The following is a 17,193-nucleotide window of genomic DNA, read 5'->3' as shown; positions in this document are numbered from 1 at the left end:
TTTTTTTTGGCGGTACGTGGGCCTCTCACTGTCGTGGCCTCCCCCGTTGCGGAGCACAGGCTCCGAGCACACAGGCTCAGTGGCCATGGCTCACGGGCCTAGCCACTCCACGGCATGTGGGATCTTCCTGGACCAGGGCACGAACCCGTGTCCCCTGCATCGGCAGGTGGACCCTCAACCACTGCGCCACCAGGGAAGCCCCACATACACATTTTAACGTCTGTATAATACCACATTTGCTTATAAGGTCGCTGTTTATCCATTTTCCTGGGGTACTTGTTTAAATTGAAAGTTCTTTTTCATAATTATAAATAGTACTGCACTGAACATTCTTATACTTAGTTTTTTTTGTGTGTGTTTTTCCTTTCATGTTTGGCTTAAAATTAATGTTATAGGGCTAAATACAGCAGGCAAGAAAGTGGGCATTATTGGTTATTGACTATCAATTTCTTAGCTTTTTATTGTTGTTGGTGGTGGTGTTTGTTATGCATAATTCTGCCTCCTACAGAATTAAAGACTCTTTAGAGAGCTCAGTGATCTTATGGTTGTTCTTCTAAAATAGAATTTATTTTTCCATCCCAGTGAGCGAAAGATTTCTCTAGGGTTTAGTCATAGCCTTAAGACTCAAGTATTACAATTTTTTTTTTTGTACACGGACCTCTCACTGTTGTGGCCTCTCCCGTTGCGGAGCACAGGCTCTGGATGCGCAGGCTCAGCGGCCATGGCTCACTGGCCCAGCCGCTCCGCGGCATGTGGGATCCTCCAGGACCGGGGCACGAACCCATGTCCCCTGCATCAGCAGGCGGACTCTCAACCACTGTGCCACCAGGGAAGCCCAAGTATTACAATTTTATTTCCAGTTTTCAGTCTGTTCCTACCAAGGAGTCATTTATTGACTCCCTAATCTGCTTTTTGTGTGCTAGAGTAGTTGATACATGGACTAAGATGGTTCAGACTCTGCTTCCCTTTATGAGATTAGTTGATCAGAGATGATGTTCAACTCTGGGTAATGAGAAGCATAGAGCATGTTGTTAGCATGTGTATTTTAAGTCCTAGTCTGTCACTTACTGTGTGTCCTGGAGACAGGCACTTAGATTCTTCAGTTTTAGTTTTCTCATTTATTAAATGAGCAGAATGCCTCAGAGTGGTTGAGGTTTGTATGAGATAATGGATGTTAGTAATGATAAATTTAAAGCACCATATACTTTGAAGGTTTAATTATAGTTCTTACTTAGTTACCTTAATACTGAGAGTATTGACATTAGTGGGCTGTGAATTACAGCTGATCAAGGTCATCTATCTGGTGTCTGGCTCATAATATCTGGTCTATGTTGAGGCCTGTGTTGTTCAAATCAAATATCAACCATACCAACATGAGCTGAGGTATAATTATAGGTATAAGCTATAATAAGGTATAATAACCTTGACAATGAAGTAGCATGTGATATGGCATAATAAAAATTTGTATGTGTACATATGCAGTATCTTTGAAGTTTGGAGCAGTTGTGTTATCAGAAGGTGACTTTAATTTTTTGCCACAGCTGCTTATTAGACATACAAGCTCCGTTTTAACTGAGGCCATGTGCTTTATAGTGGTCTTGTGACATTAGAGTGACCTATTCTTAAAAAGTTACACTAAATTACATCTCAAAAAATTGAGTGCTTAGACTATAAATTGTTCACATAAGTGAAGTGACTCAGATATAAAGTAATAGCTGTTTTTTTCCCTTTAGAAGTGGGAGCAGAACAATTATGTTTTCCCCTCTATAACATATTGGACCCTCTCTTAAAATTCCCATTAGAAGTCACATTTTAAAGATATTTCTAGACTGGATTTGTGTTTTGTATAATTTCAAGTCCCTTGTAGGTAGAGCCAATCTCCAACAGACTTTCTTCCAGTAAATGGATAAATTTTGCAGGCACATGCTATTTGGATATATCTCACAAATGTGTACATCTTTTGTATTATTTCAGTGGGACTGCAAACCAGTTTCCCCTTTTTATTGCTGTTAATTGTTTCGGCTTTGGCGTATGATTGTCAGCTAGTTTGGGTAGGCACTACAGAACCCTAGAAAATGTTTATTTTCCCTTTACTGTTTGACAGTTTGAGTTTCAAACACTATATCTGCAAATGAATGTTGCAATTTTGGGTGTTTTTGTTTGTTTAGAAAATGTTTCTTGTGGGTTTTTTTTTTTTTTTTTGCGGTGATATTGTTAAGATGTTTTTGGCATTGCATTTCCTTTGGGAATTATTTTCAGTATGTGTAACATTCTCTCCTGTTGATAAATTGTTACCCTTTAAATATATCTTTGCACTTTAGAAACAGATATAATTTGTCTGGAGCCATATCTAGTAAATACAGGGAATGATCAAGCTGGGTAATGCCATTTCAGTTTAGAAGTTATCTCACAACCAGCATTTGTAGCCAGACTTTTCATACTAAAGAAACCACAGCTTTATTACACATTAATTGAATCTTTTAGAGTGTCTCCATGATAAGCCTTACACAACTGTGATCTTGTCAGATAAATTCTTCATGAACCTAGTTTCACTGAGGGTCAAAGAAATTTTACCCTCCAAAATATTAGCATTTTTCTATTGTAGATTTGGGTGTTTAACCTCTTGATCACTCTGAAGATAACATGTTTCATCCTGTTGACAGTTCTCAAAATTAGTATCTTGATCTATCTTTAAAATTTTTTTTTTCAAAATCAGGATATGAAATGTTTGTCATTCAAAATGTGTGATATAATTGTGAAGCCTTTCCTTTTCCAAATGAGTTAAGGTGACAGTACAGGCACACCTCATTTTATTGTGCTTTGCAGATACTGCATTTTTTACACATTGAAGGTTTGTGGCAACCCTGTGTCAAATTAAGTCTGTTGGTGCCATTTTTCCAATAGCATTGGCTTACTTCGTGTCTCTGTGTCACAAATTGATAATTTTTGCACTATTTCAGACTTTTTCATTATTATTATGGTGAGCTGTGATCAGTGATCTTTGACATTACTATTGTAATTGTTTTGGGGTGTCATGAACTGAGCCCATATAAGCCAGCGAGCTTCATCAGTAAGTGTTGTGTTCTTCCTGCTCCACCGACTGGCCATTTTCCGATCTCTCTCCCTCTCCTTGGGCCTCCCTACTCCCTGAGACAAAATAATATTAAAATTAGGCCAATTAATAACCCTACGATGGCCTCTAAATATCAAGTGAAAGGAAGAGTCATACATCTCTCACTTTAAATCAAAACCTAGAAATGATGACGTTTAGTGAGGAAAGCAAGTTGAAAGTTGAGATAGGCCAAAAGCTAGGCCTCTTGTGCCAGTTAGCCAAATTGTGAATGCAAAGGAAAAGTTCTTGAAGGAAATTGATAAGAAAGCAAAATAGTCTTATCAGCCTTATTGCTGATATATATGAAGAAAGTTTTAGTGGTCTGGATAGAAGATCATACCAGCCACAACATTCCCTTAAGCCAAAGCCTAATCCAGAACCAGGTCCCTAACTCTCTTCAGTTCTATGAAGGCTGAGATGGGGGAGAAAGCTGCAGAAGAAAAGTTTGAAGCTTAGCAGAGGTTGGTTCATGAGGTTGGAGGAAAGAAGCCATCTCTGCAACATTAAAGTGCAAGGTGAAGCAGCAAGTGCTCATGTAGAAACTGCAGCAAGTTATCCAGAAGATATAGTTGATTCCAACTCTAATTGGTAACTTGGAGGGGTTGAAGACTTCAGTGGTGGAAGTAATTGCAGATGTGGTAGAAATAGCAAGTGAACTAAAATTAGAAGCAGAGCCTGAAGATGTGACTGAGCTGCTACAGTCTCATGATAAAACTTGAATGGATGAGGAGTTACTTCTTATGGATGAGCAAAAAAGAAAGTAGTTTCTTGAGATGGAATCTACTCCTGGTAAAGAGGCTGTGAAGATTGTTGAAATGATATCAGAGGATTTAGAATATTACATATATTTAGTTGATAAAGCAGAGGCAAGTTTAAGAAGACTGACTCCAATTTTGAAAGCAGTTCTACTGTGGGTAAAATGCTATCAAATAGCATCACGTACTCTAGAGAAATGGTGAAAGGAAGAGTCAGTCAATGTGGCAAAAGCTTCATTGTCTTATTTTAAGAAATTGCCACAGCCACCCAGTCAGCAGCCATCAACATCGAGGCCAGACCCTCCACCAGCAGACAGATCATGACTCTCTGAAGGCTCAGAGGATGGTCAGCATTTTTAAGCAGTAAAGCATTTTTAAATTAAGGTATGTACATTGTTTTTTAGACCTAATGTTACTGTACACTTAATGGAGTACAGTATCGTGAAGCATAACTTTTATATGTGCTGGGAAACCAAAATATTCATGTGATTCACTTTTTATTGCAATATTCACTTTATTGCATGTTCTGAAACTGAACCCACAATATCTCTGAGGTATACCTGTAGTAGGAAATGAGGTCAAGGCCTTGGAGAGGAACAAGATGGTCAGGGCTTTGTGAGGATTTGGGCTGTTAGTCTGAATAATGTGAAAATCCACTGGAGCAGTTACAGCGGACTGGCGTGATTTGACGTATTTTAAGAGACTCGCTCTGGTTACTCTGGGTGAAGAGATTGTGCGAGTCAAGGGCAGAAGTAGGGAGATCAGTTAAAAGACTGTTGAGTAATCTAGGCAAGAGAATATGGCCACTTATACTGGAATAGTAGAAGGAGAGATGTAAGAAATGATCAGACTTTATTTTATATATATATATATATACACACACACATACACATATGTATAAACTCATACATACAGATAGACGTGCACATGTACATACATATATAAAAAATGCAGAGCTAACGGAATTTGCCGATAGATTAGATTAGGAGAGTGGGTCAGGAAGAAATTAAATTTGGGATTCGTTACAGTATCTGGTGTTTGGCTTAGTGGGTTGGGAAAATTCCAGTTTATCCATCTGTCCTCTTCAGCCTCCCAGAAACTGTTTCTACTCAGAATCAGGGTTACCAGCACATACGTGTTAACCTCCTACATGCACAGTAACTTGGCTCTTGAGGATGCTTCCTTCTGGGCGTCGGCCCTTAGAAACTTCCTTGGAAACTTAACTTTCCAGATAGATTGGTGATCATAGAATAGAGCCCAGTTAGATATGTTTTGTTTTATGGTTTATTTTATCAAAGTTAAAGAAGAACTTTAAGAATTATTTATATTTTATCTTTAGAGTATGCTTTTTAATTTTTTAAGCAGTATTTGGTCATCTTTGTTGCTAATACTTCTTTGGTACTGACTTCTGATTCAGTATTGTCTGGTTATATGTCAGTGTTGAAAAGTGTTTTGGATTTAATCAAATTTCAGGCTTTGGGACAGGAGTTAGGTGAGGAGATAAATTTCTACAAAATTTTTGATGTTGCACATATTTCCCATCTTGTATCCAAATACCTAGAGATGAAAATATTTCTGAGGTATACATTTTTCTCTCAGCTTTGTGATACTATTCTGACAATTCTGCTTTGACAGTTAGCATTGAATCTGGTTTATGATAATGTGTAGATTAAGCTGTTTGCAATACTGAATCAAGTATTGTATTCTTCCTCTTTCTGTGTGTCTTCTCAGTAATTATTCATCCAGAAATCTGCCGGGCAGCTACATTTACCTATTCAGACTCCTTGGGTCTTTACTGGTATCATTTGGAATAATTATATTTTGATTATATTTTGTATTTTGAGTACTTATCAATTAATACTTCTGAATCATTTCACCTGATAGAATCTCAGTTTATAGGGTCAAAATCTGTCCTTAAATACGTATCTGTTCAGCTCCTTGGTAGTCATCACCTTTTAACAAAACAAGGTTGTTTTCAGGGCTTCTTGCCACTTCTTTAAACAGTTTTTCTATCGTAATTTCAGAGTAGGTTTAAGTCCTAGCTAGCCATGGTACTTATTTGTTATATAACTCCAGGTGTAGGAGATACACCCACCTCTGATGGTGGTCAGGATTGAGTGAGATAATATATGCAAAAGGGCTTTTCTGCTTGATAAAGCACTATATATATAAATCAGTGTGTCATAAGGATTTTAGATATATTGAATTTCGCTGTCTTTCTTATAGAAGCCTACAAAAAGCTAGAAGACTAGTTTAAAATTTGATCACCTTCAGCTTCCTCTACTGTGGATCACTCTTTTTTACCTTTTCCAGTCAAAACAAGCTGTTAGGGCTTCCCTGGTGGTGCAGTGGTTGGGAGTCCACCTGCCGATGCAGGGGACATGGGTTCGTGCCTTGGTCCGGGCGGATCCCACATGCCGCGGAGCGGCTGGGCCCGTGAGCCATGGCCGCTGAGCCTGTGCATCCGGAGCCTGTGCTCCGCAACGAGAGAGGCCACAGCAGTGAGAGGCCTGCATACTGCAAAGAAACAAAACAAAACAAAACAAGCTGTTAGTTATTAGGAGTTGGTAGTTAAAACGCTCTTTGTAAAGAGCATTGTGTGGAGCTCTTTCTCAGGTATCCTAGGAGTAGCCCTTCAGTTGTTACTCAAGTCTCATTGAAGCCAAACAATTAGACAGGTTTCATGAGTACTCCACCCCACCCCCATCCCCGCCTCCACCTCAAAAAAGTTTTCTAACTTTTTATGATAAAGTAAAATCAAAGTAAGTAAATGACTGGGGAATTATTCAAAAAAGAAAAAAAGAGTTTGAAGTAAAAGATAGTTTTACACATTTGTAGTAAAATATTCACATTTAAAGTTAAAAAAAAATTAATGGGTGTATCTTCCAATAAGATTTGTCAACTTGGAAGTCAGATACTGCTTATTAAGAGCTAGAAAACTATAAATTGTGAATTTCTTCATTTTATCTTTTAGAGTTATGCCCAGCCAAGTCTTCAGTACATCCAGGGACAACAGATTTTCACAGCTCACCCACAAGGAGTGGTGGTACAGCCAGCCACAGCCGTGACTACAATAGTTGCACCAGGGCAGCCTCAGCCCTTACAGCCAGTAAGAAATATTTTGGTTGCTAAAACTCTCCTTGGCTACCTACCTTATCTTTAGAAAGATTACTTTTTGTTTGGTTTAGTTAGGGGGTTTTTTACTCCTTTTTTTTTTGTTTGTTTTTATAAAAATTTTTGTAGTCTCCAATTTCACTCAAGTGTCTATGGACTCTGAGGGAGCACTACACGACAGTTCTGTCAATTAAAAAAAATTCTGTGGAACTTACAGCTATGTTAATTTATATGTACTTTGCCCTTAGGATCCTTTTTATTTGTAATTTAAACTGACTGATCTTGTATTCTTACACTTTGCTATGAATTTCTGAAGTAATAGTTTTCTAGACTAGCTCCATCATTATTTATGGAGAACTAGACTATGATATTGTACTGAGGGCTAGAGATATAAAATTGAATGATATAGTTCACTTTACATGTTGTACAATATATATTGAAAGAAGTTTTTGGTATTCTGCAACCTATGTAGAAGGATATGATGAAATCTTGATGAAATGCTGTTTTTAGATGAAATAGGAAATAGGAGCTGGCACTAGAAGCAGTTGAGAAACTAACATGAACAAATTAGCAGGTTAGAATACTGACATTTCCAGAGAAGGCTCTTGTTGCATTCTGGTGGCTTTCGATAAGTAGGGCAGTTGGTGGAGATGGAGTAAAAAGACTACATGTGAAACACTTAGAAATAAGACAGTGTGTATGGCAGGTATTTGAGGGCTTGCTGTGAATTGGGTCCTTCTAGGCATTTTGAAAACAAACGTAAGATTCCATTCCTGTGCTTAAAAGCTGACATTCCAGTAAGAGAGATGAGGATCACAATGAATAATACTAAAAGTAGTCAGCGTTTAGTGTCATGAAATATGCAGGTAGAATTTGAGGAGGGGAAAAAAATTATTCTCAAATTGGAGAAGGATTGGTAATCTAATAGATATTGAATAATTTGGAATATTCTTAAGTGACACAAAAGCTTAGGGGAAAGAGATCACCTTATAGGCTAGATAGAGGACTACAGGAATGGAGGAAGTGGAAACTTAAGTGTGGCCAACAAAAAGCAGCTCTGTGAAGTAAGGCTTGGGGGGTATGCACAAAGCAGCAATGCTCGGAGACTTAGGTTTGCTTAAAAGTGGCCATGTTTTATCTGAGCCTGGGATCTTAGGTTCCTCTTTAACTGCTCAAGCAAAGGTAAAGTTGGAAGTTTTTTTCTTTATTAACTGGATTACATAGAATGAACAATTAAGAGTATATATCCTTATCGTGATTATATTATCAGTTTACTAGAGCTACTTTAACAAAATACCACAGACTACGTAGCTTAACTAACAGAAATTAATTTTCTCATAGTCTTGGAGCCTGCAGGTCTAAAATCAAGGTGTCAGCAGGTTTGCTGTCTCCTGAGGCTGCTCCTGTTTTGCAGATGGCTGCTTTCTCACTGTGCCCTCACCTGGTCTTTTCTCTGCGCACATTCCCTGATGCCTCTTCCACTTCTTATAAGGACACCAGTCCTGTTGCATTAGGGCCGCACTCTCGAGACCTCATTTAACCTTAATTACCTATTTAAAGGTGCTGTCTTCAAATACAATCACATTGGGGGTTAGGGCTTCATATGAATTTGGGGGAAGCACAATTCAGTTTATAACAGTGATTATGAAGTTTTTATGTTTTTCAAAATGTGGCATTAAATTTTTAAAAGCTATTTGTTTAGAAAATTTTTTTCAATTAAACTGAAAAACAAGCTGTTCATCCATTTCTATATTTTTTAAATATAAATATGAAGTTTCAAACATACAAAAAATATATAATGGATAAATGTTAACATTTTATCATATTTGCTTCTATCTAAAGCCCATTCAGCTAATTGGTATCTTGGAGTTGGTTATATGCCATTTAGCATTGGTTTTTTTAAGGTTGAAAAATATTGTTCTACATAATGAGCTGCTGAATATTTTTAAATATGGTGTATTGGATGGTGAACTCGAAGCCTGCTGTGAATTTTCTGATAGATCCCTAAAGCTCTTCATATACACTGTCTCTGATCATTTCCCAGATTGTACCTTTACTTTTTATCTTTTTTTAAAAGAAGAGGAAGATGTATGTTTTTACATACTGCTTAAGTAGACTATTTTTGTCCTTCTCAGCCAGATTAAAAGAAATGTCACTGATCAAGAACTTGTGTGTCTTTTTAGCCTGAAATGGTTGTGACAAATAATCTCTTGGATTTACCACCCCCATCTCCTCCCAAACCAAAAACCATTGTCTTACCTCCCAACTGGAAGACAGCCCGAGACCCAGAAGGGAAGATTTACTACTACCATGTGATCACAAGGTAAGAAGAGCTGTCTGAGCATCCCCAAATCAGCTTTCAGTTGGTCAAAGAAGCTGCCACTGTAAGGGGAGTTTTATGGTTATAGACTTGTTATTAGCTGTTAACTGTGCCTGAGGGCTACTGGTTTTCCAGAATCCCATCATAAATGTTATGACATACTTTAGACTGGTCCTTTTTAGGTATGTTCTGGTGTTTTTAATCTGCAAGACTCTTGGAGAAAACTAAGGAATTTATTTTATTTTATTTATTTATTTGGTTGTGCCAGGTCTTAGTTGCAGCAGGCGGGCTCCTTAGTTGAGGCATGTGAACTCTTAGTTGCAGCATGTGGGATCTGGTTCCCTAATTAGGGATTGAACTGGGGCCCCCTGCGTTGGGAGCGTGGAGTCCCAACCACTGTGCCACCAGGGAAATCCCAAACCAAGGAATTTTTTTAGAAAATGGTAATGATTTCATCTAACATTGTAGATAATCAGGGGTCATGGGCAAACCTTTTCTGTAAAAGGCCAGATAATAAATATTTTAAGCTTTGCTTGCCAAACATTCTTTGTCACAACTGTTCAGTTCTTCTATTGTTGTATAAGCAGCCATAGACAATACATAATGAATGGGTATGTCTCTGTTTCAATAAAACTTTATTTGGTTCGTGAGCCATAGTTTGATGACTCCTGCAATTTATATAAAAAACCTGATTTATCTTTTTCTTAGAATTAAGCAAATATATTTTAGGCAGATAGCTTTATGTGAATATATGTGTTTTCTGTGTGTGTATGTATGTATTCATTGGTATATAATGTGAGTTTTTGGGGTGCATATTTTGTCATCTGCTTTGTTTACCAATCTATTTATAGAACTTTCTGTACCAATTAATGAAAAACTACATTATTTTTAATACTTGCTTATTTGTTGCAGGGCTCAGCAAACTATGTCAATGGGCTACTTGTTTTGGTAAATAAAGTTTTTTTGGAACAGAGCCACACCCATTTATTTAGGAATTGTTGATGGCTACTTTCATACTCCAATGACAGTAGACTAGTTGTGACAGAGATCATTTGGTCCACAAGGTCAAGGGTATTTACTCTCTGATCCTTTATAGAAGAAGTTTGCCTAACCCCTGCTCTTCTGTATGGCTATACCAAATTTTGTTTAACCCACCCTGATTGATGGATTTTCACTATTTTATATATAACTCTAAACCTGGACATCCTTACAGACACTAATACTAATCTTACTGCCTTCTTCAGGCAGATTCTTAGAGGCAAAATATTTGATCAAAAGAGATACACATTTTAAGTTGATAAGTATTGTCAGCTTACCATTAAAAAAAAAATCGTACCAATTTAGACTCCCACAAAAGGTACACAAAAGTGCCTTTTTCTTCATGTAGGTTCTTTAACTCATGTAAAATAGTAGATGAGAAATCTTATTTTTATTTTCAGTTCTTTTATTTTTGAGATGGAACGTCTTCATTAGATTATTAGCTATTTGTATCTTTTGTGAATTGCTTGTTTGGGGCATCTACCCATTTTCTGTCAGCATTGTTAATCTGTTTATCAAGAATATTGCAGGCTTCCCTGGTGGTGCAGTGGTTGAGAGTCCGCCTGCCGATGCAGGGTTCGTGCCCTGGTCCGGGAGGATCCCACATGCTGCGGAGCGGCTGGGCCCATGAGCCATGGCCACTGAGCCTCCGCATCCGGAGCCTGTGCTCCGCATCAGGAGAGGCCACAACAGTGAGAGGCCCGCGTATCGCAAAAAAAAAGAATATTGCAAATGTTTTTGTTTGTAATGTCTTGTGACATGAAGAAGTTAAAAATTACATGCAGTCAAATATTTTCCCTTTATGTATTCTACTTAGAAAGGTCTTCATTATGCCCATAAAAACACCTTTATAAAACAAGCCCTTGGGACTCCCCTGGTGGCACAGTGGTTAAGAATCCCCCTGCCAGTGCAGGGGACATGGGTTTGATCCCTGGTCCGGGAAGATCCCACATGCCGTGTGTGTGCCACAACTACTGAGCCTGCACTCTAGAGCCCGCACGCCACAACTAATGAGCCCACACGCCACAACTACTGAGGCCTGCATGCTCTGGGACCCGTGTGCCGCAACTACTGAGCCCACATGCTACAACTGCTGAATCCCGCATGCCTAGAACCTGTGCTCCACAACAAGAGAAGCCACCACAATGAGAAGCCCGCTTGCCGCAACTAGAGAAAGCCCACGCGCAGCAGTGAAGACCCAATGCAGCAAAAAAAAACCCAAAGAAACAAGCCCTTGTTATGCTGCTAACTGAAAGTTGTGACTTTAAAAACCAGTGTCTGCGAATTCTACCAGAACTTTGTTTTTTCAATACCAAAGGAAGCTTTATAATGGACTATCACTTTTCAAAAAAAAAAATTATATTTCTTATTTATGTGTGTAATTTTTCCATCTTTTTTCAAGGTTTTCCTTAGCACCTAAGAGCACAATACCTCCTGTTTAATTCCCATAATAAAACCCACAGCTGCTTGTGGTTCTTTGATTACAATAGAAATCTTGAGCCCATTTTATAATTAGTTCTGTCGGTCAGAGATAAACCTACTTTCATAATCATCTGCAAAACTAATTTACATCAAATGCCTTTAATGTTGCTAACTAAAGATTGCTGTGGTAGGAAAGCACAAGACTGTAATGGCAGGATAGACCTGTCAGATATGTCGCTAGCTTCTTGGAGGCTTTTGACGTTTTAAGTGATTCCCCTTAGAGCATTTTCTGTGACAGCTGACTTCTGACTCCTGAATAGAATTTCCTTACTTCCATATGTTACTTCACAGATCTAGCTTTAAAAACAAAACAAAAACAAAACCATCTTTGCCTGCTAACTTTCAAAACAGCCATAAACATGCAATGAGGGAATTCCCTGGTCGGGAGCTAAGATCCCCAAGAGCTATGTGGCGTGGCCAAAAAAAAAAGCATGCAAAGAGTTAATGTGGTTGAACTCTTTTTTTGTAGCCAGCTGAAAATATTTTTAGCAGAGGACACAAGTTTTTAACCTGTACATCTTTTCCATGCTGTAAGTCATCAAGCCAGAGGAGCAAAACTACAAACAAGAAGACTCCTAAGGCAAGGAACGGTTTTCTCACATGATCAAGGATTGTGAGGAGGGTGTTGTGATTTATTTTACGTTGCTCCAGGTACATGCTAGGTACAATCATGGTTGATCACCTGCAGAGGGGTGGCATAGGCAGGCACCTACTCCATGTACTTTCCTTAGACTTTGCTGAATCCTGTTTTCAGAACATTAATAATCAGGTGAGAGACAAAGATGTTTGGTTTTACTGTTGTCTTTGATACCCAGCAAATGTTGCCACAGCATTGGCTACAGAAATACAGTGGGCTAAAAACAATGTATGTCTATGGGATAGAATCATTGCTGCTGGGAAGAATGTCTCTGTCTTATGGAGCTGACTTGTTCTGTTTCATTGCATGTTGTATATTATGTATATATGAGCAGAGATACCTATGCCAGAGTTCTCTGTTTTCTGGCCATGACAGCATGGCTGTTCTTACCTTCTTCTAGGCAGACTCAGTGGGATCCTCCTACTTGGGAAAGCCCAGGAGATGATGCCAGCCTTGAGCATGAAGCTGAGATGGACCTGGGAACCCCAACATATGATGAAAATCCCATGAAGGTGAGTGTGGCTTACAGATATGTTTCCTGATCATTTGGGATTCTTTGTCTTCTCATTTTGTAGAGTCAGTAGCCATGTTATCTTGGAATTCTATTTTTCTTATTGTTCTGGAGAATTATGCATATAAAAAATGCATATAAAAATTATGCATATAAAAAATGCTTGGGGGTGGTAGGACGTCCAAGTACCAAGAAGTACAGTATATAGAAGAAAAAATAAAAGCTCTTAATTTCTATTTAGTTGCTCTCCTTTCATCATACTTCCCTCTCCGGAGATAAATACTGTTAACTTTTTAGTGCACAGGTTCTCAACCAAGAGCAGTTTTGCTCCTCAGGAGACTTTTGATAATATTTAGAGACATTTTTGGTTGTTACAGCTGTGGAGATGCCACTAGCTTCTAGTGTGTACAGAGGCCAGACAAGTCACTAAACATCTTAGAGTGCACAGGATAATCCCCCACAACAAAGAACTGGCCCAAATGTCAGTAGTGCCAAAGTTGCAAAACCTTGCTTTGTTGTATGTTCTTCCAGACCTTTGTGGAAAACACACACAGGTGTTTTTCTTTCTTTTCATTCTAAACATACAAATAGAATCATAGTATTCTTATTCCATTATAACTTCCTTTAATATATCTTAGCTCTTTCCCTGTAGATTACAGCATTCTTCTTAATGTTATGTTTCTTTTAAATGTGTTTTTTCTGTTCAACTGCAGTCTTTCTTCATTTGCTTTAATGTCCTGCCATTTTGGGATTGGTGGGTCTGGACAGAAGTTAAACTGGTTGCATTAAAACCTCACCAAAGGGGCTTCCCTGGTGGCGCAGTGGTTGAGAGTCCGCCTGCCGATGCAGGGGACACGGGTTCGTGCCCTGGTCCGGGAAGATCCCACATGCCACGGAGCGGCTGGGCCCGTGAGCCATGGCCGCTGAGCCTGCACGTCCGGAGCCTGTGTTCCACAACAGGAGAGGCCACAGCAGTGAGAGGCCCACGTACAGCAAAAAAAAAAAAACCTCACCAAAAAAGTATAACTGGGCCCCCCCTTTTTTTAAGATTTGCAACTGAGATATTTTACTCTGGAAATACTATTCTAGAGTAAAGCGAAAGAGAGCTTATTCCTCGTCTCTCCTTCTAACAAGAGAGTAATCGGGATTAGAGGTCATGTGAATCAGTGTGACTCTCAATGCTTGAATTAAAAATTTTTATCCTTTTCCACTTGGAACAGGACTCACTGTCTCCAAGAATGTGGTGTCTTGAATGAAATCAAGACAATATATCTATGCTCTAAGATTTGAATAGTATTTAATTTTGAAAATAAGAGACACTTAACTAGTTAAGTCAGTGGAAAGAGGTAGAAGAGGGAAGGAAGGAATGGGAGTGAGAAGGAAAGTGGAAACAAATCCATACCTCCTTTTATATTTTATTCACTTTGGGGGAAATGTTTTTCTCTCTTCAGCATTATATTTAGCATTCCTTTAGTCTGAACAATTTCCTTTTTTTTTTTTTTTTTTATAAATTCTATCCACTATTTAAAAAATTTATTTGGCTGCGTCAGGTCTTAGTTGCGGCATGTAGGAATCTTCCCGTTAAGGCGTGCAAGCTCTTCGTTGCAGTGCACGGGCTTCTCTCTAGTTATGGCACGTGGGCTCAGTAGTTGCGGTTTGTGGGCTTAGTTGCCCCGTGGCATGTGGGATCTTAGTTCCCTGACCAGGGATCGAACCTGTGTCTCCTTCATTGGAAGGCGGATTCTTAACCACTGGACCACCAGGGAATTCCCAGTCTGAAGAATTTCCTTTAATACTTTGAGTATTTCAGGTCTAATTGTGATGAGCTGTCTCATTTTTGTTTGTCTGAAAAGGTCCTTATATACCTCTTTTTCTTAATATATTTTATTTTCAGACAGTTTTGGGTTCCCTTTAAATTTGAGCAGAAAGTACAGAGTTTCCATACACCCCCTGTCATCACACATGCATAGCGTCCTCCACTATCAACAGCCTGCCGGAGTATGATACATTTATTGCAATCAGTGAATCTACATTATTATCACTCAAAGTCTGTAGTTCACATTAGTGTTCTTGGTATTGTACATTCTGTGGGTTTTGACAAATGTATAATGGCATGTATCCACCATTATCATCTACAGAATAGTTTCACTGCATTGAAAATCTCTGTGCTCCCCCTATTCATCTCATCCTCTCTCCCCGCCTCCCCCCATCCCCATCCCTATCCCTGACAATCTCTGATCTTTTTACTTTCTCCAGTTTTGCCTTTTATAGAATGTCACATATTTGGACTTGTAGCCTTTTCACATTTGCTTCATTCACCTAGCAATATACATTTAAGGTTCTTGCATGCCTTTTCATGGCTTGGTAGCTCGTTTCTTTTTAGCATTGAATAATATCCCATTGTATTAGATGTGCCACATTTTATTTATCCATTCACCAGTTGATGGACATTTGGGTTGTTTCCACTCTTTGGCTGTTATGAATAATGGTATATGAACAATTGTGAACAAATCTTTGGACATACATTTTCAGTTCTCTTGGGTAGATACCTAGGAGTGGAATTGCTGGATCAAAGTTAGACTGTCTCTGTCTAACTTTTTAAGAAACTGTCAAACTGTTTTCTAAAGTTGCTATATCATTGTACATTTCTGCTGGCAGTGTATGAAGTTTCTGTGGGAGAGTTTTTATAGAGACAGGTACCTAAGGGGAAAAAAACCCATAACTGTCATGTGCTTCCAGTAAAAAACTATCTGGATGTTCATTCACTCTCTATCTTAGCTTCTTAGGCTTTTGTCTCTGACTTGTCAGCTTTACCTTTTCTTGTATTTCTAATGAGAAAATATAAATGAAGTCATCTATTTTGTTATTAACCCTTTGATAGTTTATGAAGGAACAAATGAGTTTTGATATTCCAACCAACCTTGCCATGATGCACAAGTCAAAGGCTTGAGGTATCAGTCTTTGGATTTCTTTCTAGACCGTTGTCTCTATCATTAGGACCTAGTCTGAGGTGGATAGCCAGGGACTTATTTGGATCTAACCTTCCTAACCAGTTTACTACTGTATTCACCTAGCTAGCATCTCAGACAGGAGAAGGATGCCTATGGGTTATGTGTTTATTCCTTATGCTCCAATTTTTTTTTTCCCATCTTTAGGGCCTTCATTTAGATTTTAAAGCCCTTGGAGATGAAGACTGTAACATTGTAAATTTTCAGTAATTCACAGGCCTTGTGTAAGGTATTACAGATAGAAAGAGAAATAAATCTGAGTACTAATCTTCATGAAGTTCAATCTAAGGAAATAACCACATCTATAAACCAAGAACACAACGGGATAATTGCTGTAGTAGAAGTATGTACAGAATGCTATGGGAGCACAGTGATTAATGGTCTAAGAAAATGCACTAGTGATATGTCACAGAAAACATGATTTTACCTATAGCTAAGGTGAGCAGAAAAGAGGATTCTGGACAAATAAAGCCATTTTTGCAAAGGTATGAAGTCAGTACAAGACAGAGCCTATATAGGGAACAATAAAAATAATTTGGTTATGGTGAGAATTTAGATACATATGGGGTAGGTAGTGAGCAAGACAAAAATATGGAAAAGTAGGTCAGATTTAAATTGTCTAAGATCTTGGTGTCCTACCAATGTGATTATTGTATGCTTAAAAGCCAGTGGATGCTTTTAAAGCAGCAAGACAGGCAATCAAATATGTGTTCCTTGAGTGAAACAGGCCCATTTGAAAAGGTGAGATTGGTAGCATTGGAGATCAGATTGAAGAGTATTTTAATAGTTTAGGCAAAGTGAGGAACTAAGAATGGAGATGTTGAAGATGCATGCAAAGGCATCTGAGAGGCATCATTTGGGGCTAAGCAAACAAGTGGATATGGAAGAGGCAAGGAATGGCCTGCTAGTTTCTTGAAAGTGTCGTAGAGATGATTTGTTCCTGTCCTCTCACTTCCTGCACCCCCTCTCCCATGCCTCATTTGACAAACTAAGGTGTGGTATATAGTACCTGATCTAGAACCAAACTGAAATTATTTTGCTCTTTTTGTTACCAAAGGTGGTGGCAACTTCAAAACAGAATATACTGAGTTTTTATTATTTTCAAGGATCTTTCTTTCTTAACCTTTTAATTGGTGTGTACAGGTTCATGTGTTGCAGAATTTAGGTTGAATCTTGTGTAGTGTTTCTGATACCTCAAGTTCTTCTGGACCAGGAA

At 38.5% G+C, this 17,193-nt stretch overlaps 1 protein-coding gene across 3 annotated transcripts in view; it reads left to right on the top strand.

Moving 5' to 3' along the window:
* The window catches only part of SETD2 (SET domain containing 2, histone lysine methyltransferase), an 84,266-nt gene that overhangs the window by 62,390 nt on the left and 4,683 nt on the right, over positions 1 to 17,193 (top strand). Inside the window, exons 15-17 of one of the 3 annotated variants that reach the window (XM_024751375.1) lie at positions 6,842 to 6,976; positions 9,165 to 9,304; positions 12,859 to 12,970. In XM_024751375.1, coding sequence (XP_024607143.1) covers positions 6,842 to 6,976; positions 9,165 to 9,304; positions 12,859 to 12,970 — 387 coding nt within the window. Of the gene's footprint in view, positions 1 to 6,841; positions 6,977 to 9,164; positions 9,305 to 9,569; positions 9,620 to 11,494; positions 12,402 to 12,858; positions 12,971 to 17,193 lie in introns of those variants that run through there. The other 2 variants (XM_024751376.1, XM_024751377.1) reach the window with 2 other exon arrangements.

This window comes from Neophocaena asiaeorientalis, unplaced genomic scaffold (genome assembly GCF_003031525.2).
Source record: "Neophocaena asiaeorientalis asiaeorientalis breed wild unplaced genomic scaffold, Neophocaena_asiaeorientalis_V1.1 scaffold221, whole genome shotgun sequence".
Lineage (NCBI taxonomy): Eukaryota > Metazoa > Chordata > Mammalia > Artiodactyla > Phocoenidae > Neophocaena > Neophocaena asiaeorientalis.
The sequence above is the reverse complement of the archived record's forward strand: the minus strand, read 5'-3'. Positions and strand labels throughout refer to the sequence as shown.